Below are 24,816 nucleotides of genomic sequence, written 5' to 3'. Positions count from 1 at the left end.
ACAACCTTCTAATACGTGGTTCGTATTTTTACAGACCACGCTGCCAACACAGACTGCGGAACCGAAGCGTCCACGCCTAGGACCGCAGGTAGAAGCTGTCTTTAATTGTTTACATAGACACGCTAGCAATTACCAAACTGCTAGCGAGTGTGTTGTTAGATAGCGTGCTGGAGCTTCAAGTTATACTAAAATAAGCTTCTTCAACTTTCCAATAGGTTGTTGTGAGCTGGTCACACAAAGAGAAGAAAGGCGTAGTTAATACTTCATTAAGAGGTAAACAATGGCTCATTATGAATATAATGAACAAACATTTTTTCACAAACCAGATTTTAATTTGGTTCCTTTTCTTACCAGAAAAGTTTTATTTGTCCTGAGCACAGAAGCGAGACCGACGTACCACACATAGGCTCGTAAGGTAACCGCAAAGGTGTAATATGACACATTTTTGATATTGTTTAATTAAATGGTGCAGTAAGTTACCCCACAATTATTATTTTTTTCTCTATAGGCAAGCTGCATACCAACAAGATTAACTTCTGAATAACGGTAGGCAGGCTTAACATAAAGCGTAGCACTCATTTAATCATATATCTCAAATAAACTAATGTGAATGTAACTCACTTTGTGCAGTAAAATAGCTCCCAAAGTTAAATGAAGAGAGTAATAATCTCATTAAATTAAGAAACTGTAAATGATTCAGTGTTAAAATAACTGTGAAACCTCTAAGCATTGAGAGTAACGAGTTTTCTTGTTCTCTTTTTCCTTTATTTTTCTTTCTTCTTTACTAACCTTTTTTCCCTTATGTATGTTTACGTAGACCCCTGACGAAGGGGCCTAATGGTCCCGAAATGCATTGGGTTGATGTATTTTTGTATTGTATTTTCTGTTTGATCAGACTGTGATGCGATGTACTTAATTTTGAAAAAGATGAATATTATTTGAATTTGTTTGAGGCATAGGTGAAACACAACATATAAACAATGGAATAAAGAATAAGTTGAATGTTGAAAGCTTACTAAGAGTTTACTCAATTAAGAGTGCACCCTAGAGCCCTGGCAGCCTTTAGGTGCCAGGCTAAATACATGTTTTGCTAAGTGTTGCAGGCACTAATCAAAGGTAGCACTCGTACCGGATTAATCTTGTCAAAAATATAAATACAGAGTGCAGTACCCACACTCATACATTTTCTTACTTTAGACATTTGGTGCCTGTTACCTGTGTAAGATCAATCTAGGGTGAGTGACAGCTGGGCTTTGTGTATTCCCCCTAGGCAGCCACACATTGAAGCTTAGGTGTGACTTGATGGGCCATCCTGAGAGAATGGGTGGGAGGAGCTGGACCTACCCTCACTTACACCGTAATAGGCTGTGTCTTGTCTCCACAAAAGGGGGACTGTATACCCCCCTGTAGTGAGTCTAGTGCCAGGCAGGAACTGAGGACCTCTGTGCACTTCAAAGACCTGTCTTTGAAGTCTACCCTACATCAAAGGATCAACTGGGTATAAGTAATGGACCTCTGACATCATCACCTCAGTACACTTCTGCACATGTGAAGACTCTGCCTGGAAGGACTACTCGGCTGTTGAAAGACTGCCACCCTCCTGGATTTCTGCTTTGCAGCAATATTGCTTTGATTTGAATCTTGCTGCCTGCTGTTCCCCTGCCTGGGTGAGAAGGACTGCACCTGCATCACCTGAACCTAGAGTGACTCCAAGGGCTAGCTGGCTGGCCTCCTGATCTGAAGCTTCAGGGACATAAAATACTTCCAGTCCCCCTGCTGCCGCACCATCTGTGAGTCTGCCCTGCCACACGGTGCTAGCCCAGTCCTGGACTTTGGAATTGGGCCTAAGGTTCTTGTTCCATTGGAACCAATGCAACCGCTGTCAAACCAACAAATCGCTTCTGCTGCGTGGATAAGAACCAACGCACCTCATCTGCTGCTTGGATCAGAACTGACTCATTGCCTTTGCCGCGTGGATCTGAACCAAGGCATTGCTGATGCTGCATGGATCGGATTCCATGCATCGCCTTTAGAATTGCCACTCGTCCTTTTGCACGGTTCTGTCATCAATAATTTATGAAAGTTCTGTGACAGGTTTGCATTACTTTTGTAACACAGACCTGAAGCAAAATCCTTTTCAGGATTTACAAACCAATGCAAAATTATATTAGCTTTGCTTTGTAAAAAAAAGTAATGTGAACTAGTGCAAACGTTTGCTTTTGTGTAACTGCATCAAGGGGGCGTTCCATGGTTGGAACATGTATGTTTCTGTGCAACCACCTGGGGTTTTGATGCAAAACCATATCCACTAACAATAAAAAGCTTGAAAGAAAGCTTTAACAATGAGAAATGCTTGTATTTCTCATAATCTTTCCCTATTTTCATGTGTGCTGCACTATACAGCAAACTTTCGAAATGGCAAAAGTGTTAAAGTTAGTCTACCCATAGTATTTTCTACTGGAAGGGTACACTTTCAATACAAAACTGAATCTAGACTGGCACAGAAACCTTTGGTGCAAAGGTATGTGTATGGTGCCGCTGCCTGATTGTGGTCAAGTGCCAAGGACAGAGGAGGAGAATGCCATATCTCTGTAGATATAGTGCTTTCCTGCTCTCCCCCTGTTGTGCAGCTCAGCTCTGCAACTTTGGGTGCGGCGCTGCAGTGCTTGTTAGTTTTGTAAATATGATCCCTAATTTACAGGCAGATCCAGCACAATCACTTGGGTTATTTTTAAGGTTTAGAGTTTGTAGGTGGACGTGAACTACCACTAAATGGTGGTTTACCAGCCCCACCAACCGTGCAGTACCACCCCCAAAAAAGAACTGGGGGTGGGGGGGTGGGGGGGGTTGCTGATTTCCACTGATGGTGACTCAACTGGGCCATGGAAGCCCATCTGTCACAGAGCCACTAAGTCATATAAACCTTTGCTCCATCATCTTGGTGACAGGTTGCTGCCACTAGATTTGCCTTAAAGGGACCACCATCCCTCAAAAGGCAGGAAGATTGAATGATACTGTTTTTGGAGTTTTTGACTGTTGGGATCAAAACGGCATAGGCCCCATTCAGCCAACCCCTCTGCCTTCAAAGCAACTACCTCCTTCGTGATTATTCCGAAATCAGTGACGATCTGCCATGGAGGAGGGGATCTCAAGCTATATAGTGCTATTAGTGGAGACACTACAGTGGAGCTCCTGCATTTCACTTTGGTTTTAAGCACTCTATAAATAAAGGGAATATATATATATATATATATATATATATATATATATATATATATATATATATATATATATATATATATATATATTTAAACATAAATGCACTTTGCATAGCACTGACTTTACAAACTCTCAAACTCACAATGAACATATGACTCCTAATGTTCTAATAATACAATATGACTGCTAATAATGATTGTGTAGATGCTGACCCCAGTGTACTTTCCACCCCAGTAGATGGCACTGTTGTTGATGGTGAGTTGGTGGCCTGGTGGACGTCCGCCATCGTAAGTGCCAACTTTCTCAAAGCTGCTGGTGTTTTTGGAAGTTGTGTGCCAGTAAATTAGATCAAATAAGGGTGGAGGATCTCCAAATGCATCAAAGAAAGTATTTTCCTCTGCAAAGTTCCTCTTTTGGACATTCTTCAGATAGTGCAAGATCTGTCTTACAAAACAAAACATGTGGTTAGAAAGAGTACTACCATATTTATTTTACATGGTTAAACTAGTGAGCAATTCATGTACTACAACAGGGTAAGTCGAAAAAGACCAACATGCTCATCTCACACATTCTCAAAACAAATAAACTTGAACTGACATTAAAAAAAGTAAAGTATTCTAAGGTATGTATCAATGTGCCAGTGCCCTCACCTGCCATGGCTGAAAGCTCTGAGGAGCTGCACAAGATCTGTTGGCAAATGGACCTTCCTGAGGTTTGCAAGAAATAAGATCATCCAAGGCTTGTGCCAAAAGATAGACTGCATTATAGGCAGCAAAGGTAAATCTGCCACAAGGCACTGAATCATCAGGATGTTCCATCCCAATGCAAGGTCTGAACCCATCTGCTGGTTTTTCACTGTTATGATCCTCTATCCTGGAGCAGTTCAGTACATGCCCCCAGAACCGTATCAAGGAAATGTCTGCCACGTTTGAAGATGGATAAATGTCATGGAAAAGTTCTTTAAACCCAGGGATTTCTCTGTTGTACTCTGCCAATCCCAATGTGCCATTTAGCAGTTGTCCTAAATCCTGTATGGCAAACATTGATGCAGACATCAAACTTGTAATGCCAATCCAGATTTTGTTAGAGACCCCCAGCAAAGATATACCTTTCAGAATTGGGATGATATGCTGTTCGAAGGTGTAGCAGATAATAACTGTAGCTGTGGATCTGTACAGTACTCCTATGGTATGGTCCAAGGAGGCGCGGCTGGCATCTGTTGGTAAAGTCTCAAAGAACTCAATGCAGATCTGCCTCTTTTCTGCTTCTCGCTTCAGAATTTGGCTGCCATGGAGGCAAATGTCATTGTTGGAGATCAGGATTCCTATCCACGTCCAACCAAAGTGGAGCAGAAGCTGCACTAGTGCCAGAGGCTGGGCATCAGCGCTGGTCACCGTCCGAAGGAAAGATGGGAAGTGGACTTTATCATTCAGGGTAGGAAGTGCTGCAGCATAGCTGATCTGCTTAGAGGAGGTGAAGGATTGAGTTGTTCAGGTTCAGATTCTGATAATCAGAAAGTCACTAATGCATACTTACCCTAAAGTGTGTTCCTGCAATTGGTCAATGAATGCCATTCTTTGATCTCAATACATAAGGCAAAGATAAGGGATATCTACACATTTCTACTTGCCATACAATTACTGTTGTTAAATGATGTACATAATACTCAAAACATGCCCTCTATATTGGGCCTATGAATGTTGAACACTTGTGAGACAAATGTCTTTTGCTAACTAAGACAGATTTGCTTCAAGTAGAATTTCTGTGCAAGAATACACACACAGACAGCACTTGCACCTTCATGTGCACACCATCACTTTGTGGGCATTTTCCAGAGCCTTACTGACCGCACCGGGACCAGCACAGCGGGACTGCAATTACTTGCAGCCTAAGCGCCAGGAGGCGCACATGTGGGTCGGCAGCGCCTGGGGGCGCTTGAAAACAGCAGTGTGCTCCCGCTGTGCAGGACGCGCGCGGGCGTGCCAGGGCAAGATGATTGCACCCATCCAAAACCGGAAGAGACTGGGCTGGGCCATCCCCATTTCTCGTGAGACAAATGTCTTTTGCAAACTAAGACAGATTTCCACTGAAATTGAGCACACAGAGAGGGGTCTCTCACTAACACCGATTTTAGCCCCAAGCCCCACTCCTTCTGATTTCGGTCCGTGTCTCCATCCCCAGCACTCATCATGATCCCAGACCCAGAGCCCCCAAGGACACGAGCCTAGACAGGAGCGGGTTATGCTCCGAAGACTCCTTTAGGGAGCGGTGGAAAGAAGAAAGGGGGGGACACAGAAACAGTAACACAACACCACACACAAGGGAGCCAAGTGGATCAAACAAGCACCTGACACGTCATCAAACAAAACTCTGGGGGAACCAGAAACAGGCGATCAGCCACAGGTGACCTCAGAGCAACCCCTGTGGGTGTCTAAACTGGTGTTGGACCTTAAAGCACATTTTTGAGCGGAGGTAAAAGACAAACTTGATGCTCTAACGGCTCAAACTGATAATTTATCATCATTGGTGGACCATTGGGTGGGTAAAGCAGATGTTATTCTTATTGCAACTGACACCACAAAATCTCTTGTTACAGAGCTGGCCCTTCACCCAAACAAAGTAGCTACAACAGCTTTAGATACATTGACCTTCCCCGCTAGCCCTAACATAGTTACTCACAGGAATGCAGTTCCCTCATCCAGAACACCTCCCCCACAGAGCCTGGACCTAGCCAATACCCAACAGAGGCCTTCCAGTTGGCCTCCCCCTGAAACCTGTAAACAGGATACCACCAACCACAACAGGTCCACTAGACCTACAACAAGCTAGCAAAACCAAAGAGGTCTGTGAGAGGACTCCTGCACATATAAAATACAGGGAAACCCAGTCCACATTACCATGTATTAACTTGCCCCCAGCCTCTACTCCCTACATCATTGTGCTAGCCGGAGTACCCAAGTTGGAAAGGGGGCAAGGGGAATCCCACTTTGAACTCGAAAATAAATGTATACATTAGTTAACCAAACATAGACATGGTAAACAGCCATGACAATTCAGGCTATAGCCCGCGCTGCCATTACGACGCTGCTTTTACATGGAAGTCGTTACAACGACTTGCGCTGGAGGGCGCTGTTGGTAAAGGAACAGTTTTATTTTCTATTCCAACACCTTCCCTACTGTAACGTGGGCTGGATTTGGGATAGAAAATAAACTATTCGACAATCCAGCGCCTACATCTCAAGTCGTAATAGCAGCGCTGGGTAAAGCCCGCGTTGTCATGACATACATCCCATAGACATTTCCCCTACAAAGATCTAAATAAAATCATACTTACATGCAGGAATAGCTGGCTGGCGTGGAAGCAAAAGGACTTAGCCGGGGACTGCATAGTCATCAACTTTATAGACACCCGGGCTGTCCAATACATTCTGGATTGGGGCTATCCTAGGGAGGCTGGGGGTATCAGGGTATCATTACCCTGCCCCTTGGATACATCCACCCTCCTAGGATACTGCTACTTAATGTGGGAAAAATGGCCAATAATTGGGGAATGAGTGATCAGGGTGGCCCCATGCCACTAATAGGCTGGGACCATCCCATGTCATTGATATACAACCTCCCCGTCGCCAACAGATTTAGCCCTCTAGACTCAGTAGACTGACTAAGGCCTACTAGCCACTTCCATGAATGGCCCAGGGATAACTACAAGATTAGAATGAGATATTTGTATCAGGGTGGGCCAGTGGAAAAGGATGGATATGGAAAGCAGAACAGTGACATGGAGCAGGTATCTGAAACCAGCCCGTTAGACTCCACCTTTATCCTACCTAGTAACCCAAACTTGGCAAACGAATGCAGCCCCGGGGGAGGGGTAGGGCTCATAGGCATACAACAGGCTCAAATAAGGGCTAGTCCCACCCCCAGGCTCCTTTAGCTACTACAGTAGGACTGCGTAGCACGTGAATATTGTCTTGGAACATAGCAGGACTCAACTCAAAACTGGATCTCCCAGATTGGGGGGCATTCATAGATCAACACGAACTAAGCATGTTCCAGGAAACATGGACAAGGGCAGACACACATAGAGTGAGCTATGCATCGTATTGTATTCCAGCAGTCCAGCGGGCTAGCGGGAGTCCCTCTTGGGGCCTGTGCACCTGGGTTGGAGTGCGCTTGGACTATATGGCCAAACAGATAGAGACTTCTTCTCTTTAAATTTTGTGTGTCCTTCTCTTCTTTCCTAACTCTATTTGGATTGCTATAATTAATGTTTACTCTCGGCCAGTAGGCTATGGGCAATATTCCCATACTCTTGACTGCCTGACTTCATTTTTCCCAACTATACCGGAGAATTTCTGGGTCATCCTAGGTGGTGATTTTAATTGTCAATACGAGCCCCTGAATGACTTGCCTACAAGCATCACACGTGAGGAGGATTTAGTTTGGGCAATTCCAGAGCCCAACATTGCACCAACACGGACATCGACTCCTCTGGTAATACAAATGATTGCACTTACACTAAGCCACTCACTGAGGACCTGTAATCGTTGATTGCCTTCCGATAGTCCCGGGAATGGTATCTTCAATAGACTTCGGCAGGCATCAATTCTAGATTACATTTTAATGGATGTAAGACTTTGGCACAGGGCTCTCGCCATAAAAGTGACCACAATTCTCAGGTTCTAGAATTATCACCTCCGCTAGTTGAAAGTCTTTATAGTGCATCCTCAAAATCCTACTCCAGCTTAATATTGGCTGAAGGAGGGAGGAGAGTACGCTGGGGGAACTAGCACAATCACAGGACAAGGTGGCCTCCGTATACCAACAAATTCTCCCCTTCTTGAAGCGGCGTTCCAACTTTCTGTGACCAGCGGCACCTTACCTTCCCAAACGAGAATTACAAAAAATCATCAGGATTTGCTCTTTGTCCTGGCACCTTTTTTTTCATAATAGCAAAAGGCCTAGGTCGAATTCCAAACCAAGGCGCCCATGGTTCAATAAACACTGTAAGGAAGCCAAGTAAGCCCTTCTAACTTCCATTAGAACGAACGATAGGGCACGCACCAAGGAAAGTAGGATGCACTACAAAAATACTATAGCTAAAGCCAAAAGCATCTGGGAAAGTGAAAAGTGTGAAGAAAAAAACCCAGCACTGGACAAACACGACATGAGAGCCTTTTGGAACTTAGTTAAGACAGGGAAATCCAAAGGCAAACTGGCCATAGCGCAAACTTAGGGGAAGAAGTCTGGAGAGCCCATTTTAAATCTTTATATTCAAAGTCAACAGAGGAAGAGGGTAGGGTGGAAACAAACACTATAGATTTGGAGTTGCCAAACCTAGGTGCACCACTCTGCACAATAAAGGAGATTACAGAGGCACTGGGCAAGTTACTTCCAGCTAAAGCGCGGGGGCTGGATAAGATCCCTGGTGACTTATTTAGCTCCAAGCCCTCAGTCTTGGCACCCTACATGTGGTCACTATTAAATGCCGTTTTGCAAGGTATGGCGCTGCCCTCTACATGGGCAGGGGGCAGAAATTATTCCTATCTACAAAAATGGCTCAACACTTTACCCAAAGAACTACCGCCCCATAAGCCTCCTAGATGTCAGTCAAACAAAATGTGCACGCATACTCCTGGGGCGCGTGTCATTTTGGATAGAAGAGAACAACGTACTAACACCCCTACAAGCAGGGTTCAGGGCCAAGACCTGTACTATTGATCAGATTTTTTGATTGCAACTAATCCACTGGAAAACTGTGGTTCTAGAGGGTGGCAGCCTCTTTCTCACATTCGTGGATCTTAAATCCGCTTTTGACTTAGTTCAGCAGGATCAACTGTGGAGTATACTTCTTGACCTAGGAGTTCCAGAATATCTCTGCTACAAGCTGAAGCACCTTCACCAAGATAACTATGCATGAATAGGTAATGGTAAAAATTGTGAACTTTCTTCCCCTTCCCTCGACACTCTTTTCCCTTTTCATAAACGGCCTGATTGAATCTCTTTTGGAGGGGAACGATATTGACGCACCCAGGCTAGCAAACCGCAAAATTCCCGCTCTTATGTTTGCGTATGATACGATTTTACTTTCCTAATCTCCCATGGGCATGCAGATGGTGCAAAATGCATTCAGCACTTTCTGCAATATTCAGGGATTGGAGATTAATCTTCAAAAAAACAAGTATGTGATCATTAACGCCAACACTACGAACTACTAAAATCCCTAATTAGATGGAAGGGCCCTAGAGAGGGTGTCCATTTTTGACTATTTATGAATCACTCTAACTGAAAAAAAATTGAATGGGGACACAAACAAAGAAATCTCACCTAAAACTCCCCCAGTCCACGGGAGGCATTACATCTACAAGAGCTGCACACACAAGGTAGTCCTGTAGCAGAAATTTATAAGAAACAGGCTAGGGGTCTAGCACTGTATGGGGCAGAACTATGGGGCCACCATCCAGTTGCCTCCCTTTCAATGTCAGAGAACCAATTTCATAGACATTTGCTAGCTCTTCCTATTAGCTCTCCATTAACACAGCTTAGAATGGACTTAGGGATTAGCACTATTGCAGATCTAGGGCCTGATGTAGGTAGCCCTTTACCGGTCGGAAACAGACGAAAATACAGATTTTCGGTCGTTTCCGACGGGTAAAGGGCTATGGAGATGTAGGGGGTAAAAAAACTTACATTTTTGGTAATTTTACCGAATCAGTAATTTTGCTGAATCGGTAAAATGACAGAATCTGTAAATTTACTGATTCTGTACATTTTACCGATTCGGTAAATACCGAATCAGTATTTGCTATTAAATCCTATGGGCTTCAAGGCCCATAGGATTTAATAGCAAAAATCGGTAAAATTCGGTATTTATGAATCGGTAAGTGAGATTTACCCACATCTGGCCCCTAGTCTCTTCTAGACCCCTCCTATTTTGGCGACGCCTTTGGAGCACACCCGAATTAGGCGAATACAAAGAGGAGTTGAAGGACATTATGAGGCTCCATGGTGCAGGAAAACTCCCCTGGTTAGCTTATATAAGAAAGACCTGCCAGGCTATTGGGAGAGAACACATGTGGACAGCCCCAGAAGAGATCTGTTCTATGGCCTCTAGGAAGGCACTGCTCGAGTCCTACGGAGAATTCAAACTGGCCCAACTATGGCGGGGGCCCAAGCCGGGCTGTCTAACTTCTAGGTTCTTGGAAAAAAAGCAACAAATCTCTTTCTTCAATATAGACATGTGGCTCTCCCGATTCGATCATTTACCAACAAGTGGCAGGGCTCCCACACATTAGTGTGTCCAGGGTGTGACCGAGCTGAGGAAACCGACTTGCACGTTCTTTTCTTCTGTCCCGTCTATGGAAAGTCTAGGTCGCAATGATCACTACAACTGTGCAGGAGCATGGGGAGTATACATTGCACAGAGGCGTTTAGGCTCCTTAAGTATGAAACTGAAACACCTATTGTGTTCTCCATCTCGCTGATTTTATTCTTTATGTGGTGCACTTTTAGAGCCATTATTGAGAAAACCCTCACAGGAAATTCTTAGTTTAGCAGTAATTCTTATATACACTACATTATGCACCGACCAGAACAATGTGGTATGCACACATTGCATTGTATGCTTATCTTCACCGTAATCAACTCTTCATCGATGAGCTTTTAATTCAAAATATCTTGTTGTTTTTATCTAGTCTTTTAACATTCCTTTTTACATATATTAGATAAAGATAAAGCTTTTAGTACCTAATAGGTGTTTAAAACTCTAAATGTAATAGTCACTTTCTACAATATGTGCCATGGCTCCCTCTTATCTCACCCAATGCAGAAGTTATAAATTTTCCCTTTGTACATTGCACTTTATCCTGCATTTCACTATTTCACTATATCCTGCTAAAGAACCACGAGCAGGCATGGGGGAGCTAATTGGAGAATGCAGTCAAAGCTCACTCACTTGATATGTTGCAACTAAAAAACACAGAAACAATTTATATAGTTGTAATAATGATATAATGTATTGTATTTTGCTAAAATGCTTTGCATTGTTTTTTTAATGTTTTTATAGCCCACGGCCGAAATAAAGCTTTCTTTGGCTGACTGACTGATTTTGCAAGCAATGCATTGTCAAACCCCCTGTGGCATTTAATAAAGCAAATTATTCTGGACAACAGTTATTGTTAAGTAAGGGGTGAGTGTGTTTGTTCCCTCTCCATTGTTGGCTACAGGGCACTATCCAATCTTCTAATGTCTATATCTATATTATGATTATCTATCAGAGATACGTTTTCTTTTAGTAAATCTAGATATATTTTTCAGTACATATACGAATGCTACGAAATAGCAAAGTAGAGCCTTAAATATAGTGTGGTCAATATAGCTTTACTTTGGTGGTGTGTTCTAATAGAGCCAGGTGTACTATTTGCTGGTCACAATTTGCGACCAGTGAATACTTTTCTAAACAGATCTATGTATAAATAGGTCCATTCTGAAATTCAGATTGCAAGTAGGTCATAATTCAACATATTTTATTAATTCTCATGAGGTAAGTTGCAAATTCCGCCTCACTGTGATTGGATGCCATCACAGTTTAAAGTATTTGTTTGAAAAATGTAGCCAATTTTCCATAATGGAAACAGGTTTGCATTTAAGATTTTTTTATTTACTTTTTATAGAAAGCTTGTTTAAGGTTTGACAGTGATATTCTAGACTCCTTCCTCTACTAACGAATGAGTGACGAACTCCTCTGAGAAGTTAGGCAACTATCGATTTGCAAGTCAAATTGTTGTCACAAACCATTGTCTCACAGTATTGCAAATCATAATAATTACAATTCGTAATACTTTTCTAAACCCATTTTATTTTTGGTACACAACTTTGGAAAATGTGTTTAGTAGATTTGTAAAATCTATTAAGCAGTTAAGCAGTTGCATACCCTGTGATTTAGTGAATCAATGGCTTTGCAATAGCTAAATGGACTGGACAAGAAATAAATAATAATATGAAGTCATCTGCATGGAAGTATCTTAACCCCTTCGAGGCTATTGACGAGCTGGGCTCGTCATCGCGCTTACCTGTCCTGCGCGGATGACAAGGCCAGCTCGTCACGTAACGCGGTAATTTCGAATCTGCCGCGCACAGCGGGAAAAGCCGCCGCAGCGATGCGGTTAATGAAGCAATAGAAGAGTTTGTAATCATGCCAATTTGGAATAACACGATAACCAATGGATCGTTTAAAATAATAGTAAATCGAACAACAAACCACCTATCACTTGTACATGATAAAGATACTCTTGCAAAAAAAAAAGCATTCATGGTCGGTAATTAATGGATATCAAAAAAAGAAAGTACAAGAATACTTGGAAATCCCCTGGTCTGAAAAAAGTAAACAATGTCTCCTAAAAGCGAGATTTGGAATTCTACAGGGCCTTAGTCACCTCCCCCCGTGGAAAAAAACTAAGAGTGACACAATATGTAGACTTTGTAAAGCTGGAGAAGAGAATATTGTCCACCTCTTATGTATTTGTCCAGGACTCCGTAATGAAAGACGCACATCACTTAAATTGCATTTTAATATACGTAGAATAAGGACATGCAGGCAGCCACTGAAAATTTGTCTTCACTCAAATGATATAATCATGAACGCTGCCTTCGTAAGGTTCTTAATGCTAGTAATTAAAAAATTGGGAGACAAAATTATAAAATATGAGCTCAATGAAATTTTAACGAACTTTTTTTAGGATGTAATTGCTTTTAATGTATCTTTTTTTATATTTGGAAATATTGTAAGATTTTAAATAATCAAACAATAAAGAATTTATTATTATTAAATGGACTTATACATTTGGCTCAAAATCTACTACCTACTGACATATGTTTGCATAGACATTGCAGTTCGTGGTTGAAATTTTGACAGAAACTAATATAAAAGCTGTTTTAGTGTTGGGAAGTCTATCTCTGGATATCATGTAGTGCACACCGAGATAATCCAATTTGTAATCTTTTGCGTCACACACCGTGATTAAAACATGCTGTTTTAATCTATTAATTTTAATCATTTAAATTTCACTCTAATTGTATATATTTTGTGCATTTATGACTGTCATTATCATGGTCGAATAAAGCATTTTGACTGATTGATTGATTGATTAAAACATGTGACTTGCAGATAACTAATGGGAGAAAGCATTCACAAACCCACCATAAAAACACATACTCATAGTTTAGTTTATTTAGATTTATAGAGTGCCTGGTTACACCTGCTGGTCTGTCCCCGCGCTGTTGATTACCACTGATAATTCTCAGAAAAATTATTGCTATTCAGTTTATAGATAGTTATGTATCTATTGTGAAAATTGTTATGTTTTCAGCTTCTTACGGAAGATCTTCTCTAAAGGTTCATTCTGGAGGAACATGGGAAATCCATCCAGCTCTTAGCTGCCAGATAGCTAAATGATCTTGCGCCCATACAAGCTCTTTTTATCCTAGGGACTTTTACCAGATGTGTTCCTGTAGATCTTAACTGACGTTCTAGTTTGTATACAGACAGTAGGTTATGCAAATAGGTAGGGCCTTTCAATTGCAAGATGCGATGGCTATAACATAGTGCCTTAAATATGATATGTTTTTGAACAGGTTACCAGTGTAGTGTCTTTACTGCCTTTTCCGAGGGTGCCCTTCTTGGCAGGTTCAGGGTAAGTCGTGCGGCTGCATTCTGGATGGACTACAACTCTCTTTTTGTTGCTTCCAGCAACTGCACATTCCCATAATCCAGTCTTGCTGTGACCAGAGCATGGATCCGCTCTTTTCTTGATGATAGAGGAAGAATGTCTAGGATTTTCCTGAGGATTTTCAAGATTCCAAAACACTTCCCTCTTGTTCTATTGATCTGAGAAGCAAAAGATAGTTTTGAATCCATCCATATTCCCAGGTTTTTTACCTCCGACTTTGGGGTTGGGACTGAGCCAAGCATAGTTGGCCACCATGCCGGCGACTATATTGATGGAGCATTTCCTACTATCATCACCTCAGTCTTATTGCCATTTAGAATTAAGCAATTGTCTGACATCCACCTAGCCAGATCTTTCAGGCAGGCAGCAAAGCTGTTAGCTGCTTGCGGCGAGCCAGCGTAACCACTAGCTGGGTATCGTCAGCATACGACACAATTGATACTCCATGTTTTTCTATAATATCAGCTAAGGGGGCAACATACAAATTAAAAAGAGTTGGGATCAAAATTAATCCCTGTGAAACCCCCTGTGCTACTGATGGTTTTTGAGGTGATTGCAGATTGTACCACTTGGAAGCTACATCCTTGAAGGTAAGATGCCATCCAGTCCAACGCAGCTCCCCCCGCACCTCCTCTCTTAAGTCGGTGTATAAGCATCTTATGTGACACTGTATCAAACACTGCGCTAAGGTCTAATAGGACCAGCACAGTTGTTAGTCCTTCATCTACTCTCTTCCGTATCGTCTCCGTAGCACAGAGCAGGGCTGTCTCTGTTGAATAAGTTGGCCTGAATCCTGATTGGGTGGGATGTTTATTTTCCTTTATGAGGCCCTCTAATTGTGTATTGACCACTTTTTCCGCAATTTTGGAGAAATATGGTAGCAGTGACACCGGCCGCAAGTTTGTTAAAATGTTCCCATCCACTGTGGTCTTTTCCCAGTGGTCAAACCATTGCCTGTTTCCATGCGTCAGGTAGCCGACTCTCCTTGAAAGAAATGTCCAGCAGTTGTTAAACATATTGTTTTCAAAATAAATTCTCTTTAGTATGGTAGGGCCTCATTTACAAGGTACCTGTCCTACTGGAATGTCATCTTTAGTGGTGGCCTAGTGGCACACACTGCAGGGGCATATCTACAAGGCCATGTAAGCCACCCTGCGTGGCTTCTCATGGCCTTACAGATGTGGACTGAGGCAGCTGTGTTGCCTCACACTGAAATAGGGAGGCATGCCATGGGCATAACAGTGGGTTTTCCCACAAGCACCCATGGCATTTGGCACATTCCCAGATTTACAAGCTTTTGCAAACCTGGAAACGTGTTTTGAAAGCCTATGCCTCCCCAAGGATGGCGTAGGGGAGGGGAAAAAAGGAGAAACAACATCATTTCTACTTATGTTTTCTGTTTTCATTGTGTGCTGCATTTAGCACACATAAACAGTGGAGATCGCCTCCACTGATTGTTATTGTGCAGGAAGTTGTCTTTTCCTGCACAATAGCGATCACCCCTAAAACGCGGACACTCTTGCACCATGGCTCAAGGGTGCCTGCGTTGGTGCATGGCAGCCATTTGTGCTCCAAAGCAGGGTGAAAGGATATGAATATGCAATATCTGAAAGATACAGCACATTCCTGTCCTCTTCTTTTGATGTAGGGCAGCGCAGCAGAAACGGTTAGGGTGCTGCCCTATGCCAAAAGATTGTAAATGAGGCCCAGTTGTTTGTAGCAAAACAATGATATATTTGACTTTAGGTGGTGTTCTGTTTTGTCTAATCTTACGGCCTCCTTTACAATCCTTTGTTGTAGGGCAGCACCGCAAGCTCTCCTGCTGCGCTGCCCTACGGAAACATAAAAGGAAAGGAATGCACTGTATCTATCTGATATGGCACATTCCTGCCATTTCCACCTGTGTTGGCACACAAATGGCTGCCACACGCCAGTGCAGGCCCATTGCATCATGATGCAAGAGTGTCTGCTTTTAGGGGTGATTGTGATTGTTTTTGTGCAGGAAGGAACACAATCCTGCAAAAAATTAATCAATGGTGGTGATTTCCTCTTTCTATGTTTGCTGCTGAATGCAGCACACATAGAAAGAGGAAAGAATTGGACAAAGCAGTCTTAGTAAAATTGGATTATACATGATTGGGATATTTACTATACTTATAAGTTCCTTGTAGAGTGTTATACCATATACCCAGGATATGAAAAATTAAATTCTACTAGTGGGCCTGCACTACTTATTGTGCAACTCACTTAAGTAGCCACTTAACATTCACCAGGCGTCCTATTGCAGTCTGAATGCACTTTTAAACTGTCAATTTGAATTGACAGTATAACTCCATTGCTAAGCCTTAAACTCCCCTTTCACTGCATATTAGCCACACATATGGTAGGCCTTAAGTAGCCTGTAGTGCAGGGCAAATTGCAGTTAAAAGTTTGTACATGTACTTATAAATGTTACATTTCATGCTAGTGAAAAACTCTTACATTTCTTTTTTACTACTGTGAGGCCTACCTCTCCCATAGGACAATATGGTTAGCCTTATTACATTAATTAAGTGCTATTCTTTGATGGACAACAGGTACATATTTTGTGTTTGGTGTGTAAGACACTATCATTAAAAATCCTCTTTAATGGTAAAGTCAGTTTTAAGTAACAATTTTGAAAATGCCACATTTAGAAAGTTAAAACCTATGATTAAGAAAGTTGGCATTTTTCTACCCTATGCATTTGGTGCCTGCATTCTGCTCCAGGGTCACATGACAGGACGTAGTTAGACTTTGTTTATTGTTCCCAGAGAGCCTCAAAGTAGAGGGATTTGGTGTGCCTGGATGGGCCATCAACTGGCAGGATGGGGCAGAGCTGGTACAGCCCCACTTGCAACTGAATAGGGTGTGCTCTGCCTTCACACAAATGACTTGTCAACCCCGCATGGTTCATGCAGCCAGCTAGGACCCTGGGCAGGGGAGCCTGGAAACCATAAACACCTCAAACACAATTCATTAGAAACTTCTCCTACTTCAAATAAAGGCAACAGATATAAACAGTATTACTCTCAGACCTAGGCTTCGGTAAATTTTCTGGACCTGTGGAAGGACTCTCAATGGATTGACTGCTGCTGTTGCTTGCTTTATATCCCACAAGACTGCTTTTCTGCACCTGGAAGGACTGCTTTGGTGAATGGAGACTACCTTGAGCCCTCGGAGGCCCACCCTGCTGATTGAGCCCTGTTTCATCACTTGATCCCAGGACTACCAGAGTAGCTCCAGTGGCTAGTTTGCTGGCCTCCTGATCAGAGCCTCAGGGATAGAAAAGGTTCCCACCATCTTGAACCCACACCTGGACCTATCCTATGTGAGTCCTAACCCCCCCAAGTTGAGCTCCTGAAGTCCTGGACCCTTAGTTGTGATGTCAGAGATGCCTGTATAGCCAAAGAACAAACCTTAGGACTTTTTTGGCTAAATGATTCGACAACCAAACGAAACTGGGACAAACCTGCTCCTCTATCTGCCAAAGGTGCATTGCTGGTCGGGCTGATTTTGTTGCAGCTCCCGCTAAGTTTTTCTCCATAGCAGCAAATCCTGTTAAGTGGTCCCTCGCCACAGGGGCTACAGCATCCAGTTTCATCCCACTGGAGATTACTGACTTTCAAAAAATCCTGGAAGGCATATTCCTCTTTCTTTGTGTGCTACACGATGCAGCACACATAGAAAGAAGAAGAAATGAGGAGAAATAGAGATATTTCTCTTTGTTATGCGTCCCTTGGGAAGGTATAAGATTTTGACTCATCCAGAGGTTTACAAGTTCTTGTAAATCTGGGAAAGCATCAAAATACATGGGAGTTGCATGGGAACACACTAACAATGCACATGGAATGTCTACCTAGGGCAGAGCAACGCTACACAGTGATTTGCACTGCGTTTCATTACCCCAGACTTTTGGAGCCACGCAAGTGGGTTTGCGTGGCTTAAAATAATCTGTTTTAAGGTTGCGCTGCTCTTGCACAACATTGCATGGGCAATGCAAGAGGAATGTAAACAGCCTCAGAAATAAGCCCTTAAGTCAAAATATAGATATCTTCACCTCCTCTTCGGACACCACCAACAGCCTTGTCCCGCAGAACTTCCCCTTCTCAGAACACTTTTCTTCAAAATTTCTTCTAAGTCCAAAGGTAAGCAATGACAAGGACCAATCAACTTCTTGTATTCAAGTTGCGCTCCATCTGGATGAGCCATATTTTTTGACTTTGACCCTGTTTTGCAAGATCAGATCTCCGCTATTGTTGCTTTGAACCTATCGGCATTTGTCGTTACCCTAAACCTTTATAGTTCATAACTTTGGTTCCACTAATTCGATTTTTGTTGTTTTGGTGTCAAAAAATGTAACAAAAAGTATTCTATTTTTTCAAAATTGAAATTGTACTTTTTTGTTGTTTTCACTTTATAACTGTTTGTGCGCTGCACGAATTCTTTACACATTGCCTCCAAGTTAAGCCTGATAGCTTTTGTGCCAAGCTACCAGAGAGTTAAGCAGAGGTTAATTTCGTGACTTTTGTAGTTCACCAAGGATTAACAAGGATTGTGGTTGTTGCTTGAACAGGAGTCACGCCCCATTCAACTAACAACGCAATTTCTCACTGCGGGCATAGGAATACTTTCATAGACGTCAAATCTCCTTTATAGTTGAATATTATGAAATAGAAAATGGCTATTGACCAATGCCTTCCAATGCCATTAGGGAATCAATACGATTTCTTTCAATCTCCAGAATAAGATTGATGAATGCAGGGGATTGCTTGGGGCGTGGCTTACGCGCCGGCGTGTGATGGCGCTGCCCGGCTGAGCTCCGTGACGACGCGGGAGTCATCCTTCGATTTCGGCCCACATTTCTTCTGCGGACATCGGGAAACGCTGCCCATGCACGGCGGAACATGGTCCCCGTGCCTTGCAAGCGGTAGCGGCGCCTGAAAACGCCGTTTTGGCATCTATTCCAGCTGCAACGTCTGGCTTCCAGTCACGGATGCGAGCGGCCGCCATTTTGTGCCGCCGCACTCGCGCTCCGTTTTTTCTGACGATTCCAGCAATTATCCCTCCTCATGTATTGCTGCTACAGGTCGTATTCAGACAGAGGTATGTCCTAACTACTGCGCATCATGTGTCTTCTGCACTTATCTGACTCTTGGCACCAGAGTTCCTCTCAGCGCCCCTAGTGCTATTAACGCTACCTCCTAGCGGCCATTTTGAGGTCATACCTGCGCACTTCTGCTGCACCCTAGTTTTTGTCACCACTAGCCTCCCACTGCTCATGGTGTGACCATCACGTTTCCATTCCCCATGGACGCTATGCTGCTGTCTTCTCCAATGTGTTCCTGGCTCACTTTTTGGTGGTGAATTTCTGCCTATTGGTGCCTCTTGACATCTATCGACTGTATTAAGATTGGTGCTTCTCCAGGGCTACTTGTTACCCCGGCCACGACCTCCTGTACCACGTACTCTTTACCTACTTACGGTTAGGGTCTTACTACTTTGCATTTTTGTTTTGGCTTCTACTCCTGCGGTCCTCCTAGTTTGCCCCTCTGCTGGCAATATGTCTCAGGACGCAGGCCATGTGAGAGCGTCTGTCACCGGAACGAAACCAAAACGCCAAAAGAATGACCCCCCGTCCCCAATTCGCACCTCTCAAAACCTGGTGCTGGACTCTATTCTGGAAGAGGTTCGTGGCCTACAACCTTTCATGACGGCGACTAATGAGAAGCTCAAACAGATCGAAGACAGATGGGTTGTCATGGAAAACAAAGTCCTACAACTGGAACAACGTATTAGTGATGTCCAGGATGTATCCACAAAAATTCCTCTCCTCGAAAAGGAGATACAGCAGCTGAAACTTCACACTGAGGACCTTGAAAACCGTAACAGGCAAAACAACCTTCGAATTTATGGTGTACCAGAGTCCCATGGGGAGGGCGACATGGTGACCTTCGTCCGCAAACTCCTATATGAACTTTTGGATCTTCCACCTGAATCTACCCCACTGAACATTCAGCGTGCACACCGTCTGGGTCGACCAACGTCCAACCCGACCAAACCCAGAGGAATCATTCTGTTGTTTCTGGAATTCACCGAATTAATGACTGTCCTTAAGGCTGCAAGAGCAAAACGTCGCCTCATATGGTCAGGCCACACCATCTATATATCCCAGGACCTCTCGAATGCTACCAATGCACGCCGTAAGGAATTCCTCAATCTACGTCCTCGCATGAGAGAGCTCAACATCCAATATGGCATTCTTCATCCTTGCCTCTGCAAGATAACCCATAATGGTCGCACCCGTACCTTTGAGGATCCTCAGAAGCTTCGAGATTATCTTCTCACCATCTCTTCACCGACGATGGACACCAATGACTGAAACTAACTTTCTTCCACTTTTTGCAATAGTGTTTCTCTAATGTCTTGACGACTGTTGTGGCCTTGTCCTGGTTTCCTCCCTGTCCTGTCTTGCTAAAACCTTTCACTTTTCTTCAACTATTTCTTACTTATTTTCCCGCGTTTTCCTAGCTCTGCTGGCTAGGCGCCCGCGTTGGCGTCTCCATGCTTCCTTTACTTAGCTCTTCTCTTGTTTCTCAGGTCTGGCATCCTTGCCTTGATCTGTTTCTTAGCTGTTTCCTTCTCTTTTCCTCTTTTCTCTTTCTCTCCCTTTTCACAGGCCAATGTTGCATATTTCTTGCTCATTCATGTTCAGTTCTTCTCTTTGTTTCCCTTCTTGTCTTTTTTCTCGTAGTCTCTAGTATTCCTCATGGTTATCTTTACCTCGGTATATGGATTGTATTGTTCCTTCATATTTTGTCCTCCTATATTTGCCTGTCGGTTATTTCTAATATGTTTGTCTTCCTTGTATCTCCCTTTAGTTCCTCACCTGCAGTGTACCGGAACCAACTGTTACCCTCCTCCCTTACCTCCCATCATGTGTAACTTCGTAACGTGGAATGTTCGTGGTCTTGGCAACCCAGTTAAGCGTCAAAAGGTATTGTCCCACTTGTCCAAATTGAATGCTCAGGTTGCTTTTCTCCAAGAAACGCATTGTTCAGATGTTGAATCATTGAAACTCAAAAGGGCTTGGGTGGGTCAAATAGTGTTTTCTCCTGCGATTGATAAGAAAGGGGGTGTTGCTATTTTATTCCGTAAAGGTCTCGACGTTCAAATTTTATCCTCCCAGTCAGATGCTGAGGGACGTTGGGTTATGTCAAAAGTGTCTATACAAAGTAAAACTATGGTGCTACTCAATATCTATGGTCCTGTCCGTCCTGACCCTAAATTCTGGAATGATATTAAAATCCTCATTTCCTCTATTGACTGCCCTAATGTTGTCATAGCTGGTGATCTTAACCAATGGTTAGACCCATTCTCGGATAGATTATCCTCCTCCAAATTCCAACCGGATAAAACTCACAAAGCTTTCCAATCGGCAATTGCCTCCCGTCCCCTTTTTGACGTTTGGAAAACATGTAATCCCGATTTACTCGAATATACCTTCTACTCTAATGTACACCATACCAGGTCCAGAATTGATTACATTCTGGTCAGTAAATCTCTTCTCCCTGCTATCCAAAAATCTGAAATTGGTTCTATTTTCCTTTCGGACCATGCACCTGTGTATGCTACTTTTGACCTGACCCATACTACCACCTCTTTCAGTCGCTGGAAATTTAACACTTTCCTTCTCTCTGATTCGGAATTCATGACTAAAGTTAAGAGTTTTATTTCTGAGTACTTCTCCCTCAATCAACCCCAAGACACATCAGTTTCAAACAACTGGGATGCTTTTAAAGCTGCACTACGAGGGTTTACAATTTCTTATGTATCTAGGAAGAAGAAAATCAACAGGGCCAAATACACTGCCCAACTCGCTAACATTAAGACCCTGGAACATTCGTACTTCTCTTCCAAGGCCCCTGACACTCTCCGACTCCTTATTAAAGCCAAATCTGAACTTAACCAAATTGCCACAGTTGAAGCTTGCAACACCCTGTTAAAGATTAAATCCAAATTCCATGGGGGTCAAAATAAGGCTGGTAAAATGTTGGCAAATTACCTTAAAATCAAATCTGAGCGCAAATCAATTGGTTCTATTCTTAATGAAGATACTAATACCAAGGTTTCCTCTGATGAGGATATTGCACAGGTCTTCCATAATTATTATAAACTCTTATATACAGATGACACACGGCCTGGAGATGAGGATCTTTCTCGTTTCTTTGAAGGCCTTCCCCCCCCTCCATCACTTCCTATTGAATTTCAACAATTAGAAACTGACATTACACCTCAGGAAATACTCAAGGCTATTACCTCCCTTAAGAAAGCGAAAGCCCCTGGTCCAGATGGTCTCCCTATCGAATTTTATGCCAACTTGCATTCCATTTTTATTCCTCAACTTTTACAGCTTTTTAATTCCTTTATTGCAAATGCCAAAGCGTCGGGTTCATTTTTAGATGCCCTTATAGTCATAATTCCTAAACCGGATAAGGATCATTCCCTTTGCAAAAATTATCGCCCCATATCCCTTATTAATTACGACTGTAAAATTTTTGCCAAAATTTTAGCTGCCCGTCTAGAATCCCTTATACCTCTTTTAATCTCGACTGATCAAGTTGGCTTTGTAAAAGGAAGACTTGCTGCAGATAATGCCCGTGTTTTTACAAATATTATTTCCCACAGCAACCGTTTCAAGGCTCCTCTCGCTGCCCTTTCCCTAGACGCAGAGAAAGCGTTTGATCGGATTAATTGGCAATTTATGTTCAAGGCTTTACATTGGTTTGGTTTTGGCCCCCACTTCATTTCCTTGGTTAGACTCCTCTACTCTGCTCCCCGTGCCCGTGCCAGTGTTTTTGTTAATAATCAATTCTCTAAGTTTTTCCCCTTATCTAGAGGAACCAGACAAGGTTGTCCCCTCTCCCCGTTACTTTTTATTCTTTGTCTTGAGCCCTTCCTTATTAAAATCCGCTCCAACCCCCTCATCCAGGGATTCAAACAGTCCTCGATTGAGACAAAAATCTCGGCATATGCTGATGATGTTTTGGTCTATATGGCCAACCCTGTTTATTCATCAGTCTCTGGGTATAAACTTAACCTTTCCAAAACAGAAGTTCTGCCCCTTAACTCATCCTGTTATCAGTATATGTTTGATTCCACCGATTTTGCATGGTGTCCCTCCAAGATCAAATATCTGGGCATCTGGTTTTCCCCCACCCTACGTGACACACTCAAACTGACCTTTACCTCCCTTACTCAAAAGCTTCAATCACTCCTTCAGACATGGTCTCCTCTTTTCCTTTCATGGTGGGGCCGCCTAGACACCATCAAAATGATGATCTCTCTGCACATATTATATACTGTCTCCATGCTCCCTGTAAAAATTCCTAAATTGTACTTCAATAGACTAAACTTCATCTGCTCTAAATTTCTTTGGAACAATAAGCGACCCCGAATTTCCTTACCAAAACTTCTCCGCCCTAAATCTGAAGGGGGGGTTCGCTTCCCTGACTTCCGATCATACCATTCGGCCTTTTTACTAAAACAAGCCTTTTCTTTGGCGTTTGATTTCACTGATACCCCACTTCCCAGATGGATTGCAGTTGAGAGATCTCTATTAAAGGATTTCACTTTTCAACAATCCCTTTTTATGTCCAACTGTTCATTTTTGTCGCATTACCCTGTGCTGAAATATTCTCATACCCTGCTCCACACTATTTTTTCAAAAGATTTATCGCCATTACAAATTTTCCTTTCTTCCAGTATTTGGTACAACAAATATCTTAAATACAAGGGTAAATCTTTCTACTTCAAGTACTGGAAGGAAAAGGATATTATGTTTGTTTATCAATTCTTTTCAGATTCATCTATTATTTCATTTGAGGACATGCTCATTAAGTTTGACTTATCTGTACAACACCGTAATGAATTTGACATTATTACTACTGCCATTGTCTCTCATTTATCTACCCTTCCTACGTTTGACAGTCTTCCCTCTCTTACTCCTTCCACCCCTCTCTACCCGTTGTTCACCCAACAGATCCCCAAAGCTGCTTTAATTTATAAATTGTTATTAGAGAATGTTGGTCCTAGACCCAAAACTGTTATAGAAGTTGCATGGGAAACTGATTTCTCTTTTACGTTCTCTATTGATACTTGGGATCGATTATGGTCCAAACTGTTTAAGACTTCGGTCTCGGCTCGTATTACTCAGTCTCTTTTTTTCATTTACCATAGAGCTCTGTTTACCCCTATAAGCATTTCCAAATTCTCCCCTTCCTCCTCTCCTCTTTGTTGGTCTTGTTCATCTCACCCAGGCACACTTAAACACCTCTTATTTGATTGTTCAAGAGTTATCACTTTTTGGAAATCAGTTTGGAAATACTGTATGCGTATTTTTCATTTTTCTGAACCATTTTCATCATTGCATATTTTTCTAGGTTCTTTATCTGATGTTTTGGACTTACATTCTTATAATGCTAAACTGTTTGACCTATTCATTGCTACTGCATACAAAGTAATCCTGTCTTGCTGGAAGGATAACTCTAAGCTGTCTGTTCAGACATGGTGGAATTTTGTGTGTGATGAGCATAGAATTGCTATTGCTTCCTCTTCATCTGTCACCTTAAAAATTAAGTCTGATCTTATCTGGCTACCTTTTTCCAACTTCTTATCCTCTCCTCCCCCCCTTTAAACCCCCCTTCCTTCCTCTCTCTCTTCCTCTTTCTCTCCTTTCTTCTTTCTTCTTTCTCTTCTTTCCTCTCTATATGGTTTTCTTACATTACATGATTTTACTTTACAGCTTCTTTTTCTTTGTATCTCAAAAAAAAAAATGTCCTTCATGATTATA

General features: G+C 42.6%; 1 protein-coding gene across 1 annotated transcript in view; it reads right to left on the bottom strand.

The window, feature by feature from the left end:
* Positions 1-3,377: 3,377 nt before the first annotated feature.
* The window catches only part of LOC147684540 (extracellular calcium-sensing receptor-like), a 39,374-nt gene continuing 17,935 nt past the window's right edge, over positions 3,378-24,816 (bottom strand). The window contains exons 3-4 of the mRNA XM_086939700.1: positions 3,870-4,679; positions 3,378-3,659 (exon numbers count right to left, since the gene is read on the bottom strand). Coding sequence (XP_086795826.1) covers positions 3,378-3,659; positions 3,870-4,679 — 1,092 coding nt within the window. The remainder of the gene's footprint in view (positions 3,660-3,869; positions 4,680-24,816) is intronic.

Source organism: Lissotriton vulgaris, chromosome 10, assembly GCF_964263255.1.
Source record: "Lissotriton vulgaris chromosome 10, aLisVul1.2, whole genome shotgun sequence".
Lineage (NCBI taxonomy): Eukaryota > Metazoa > Chordata > Amphibia > Caudata > Salamandridae > Lissotriton > Lissotriton vulgaris.
The sequence above is the reverse complement of the archived record's forward strand: the minus strand, read 5'-3'. Positions and strand labels throughout refer to the sequence as shown.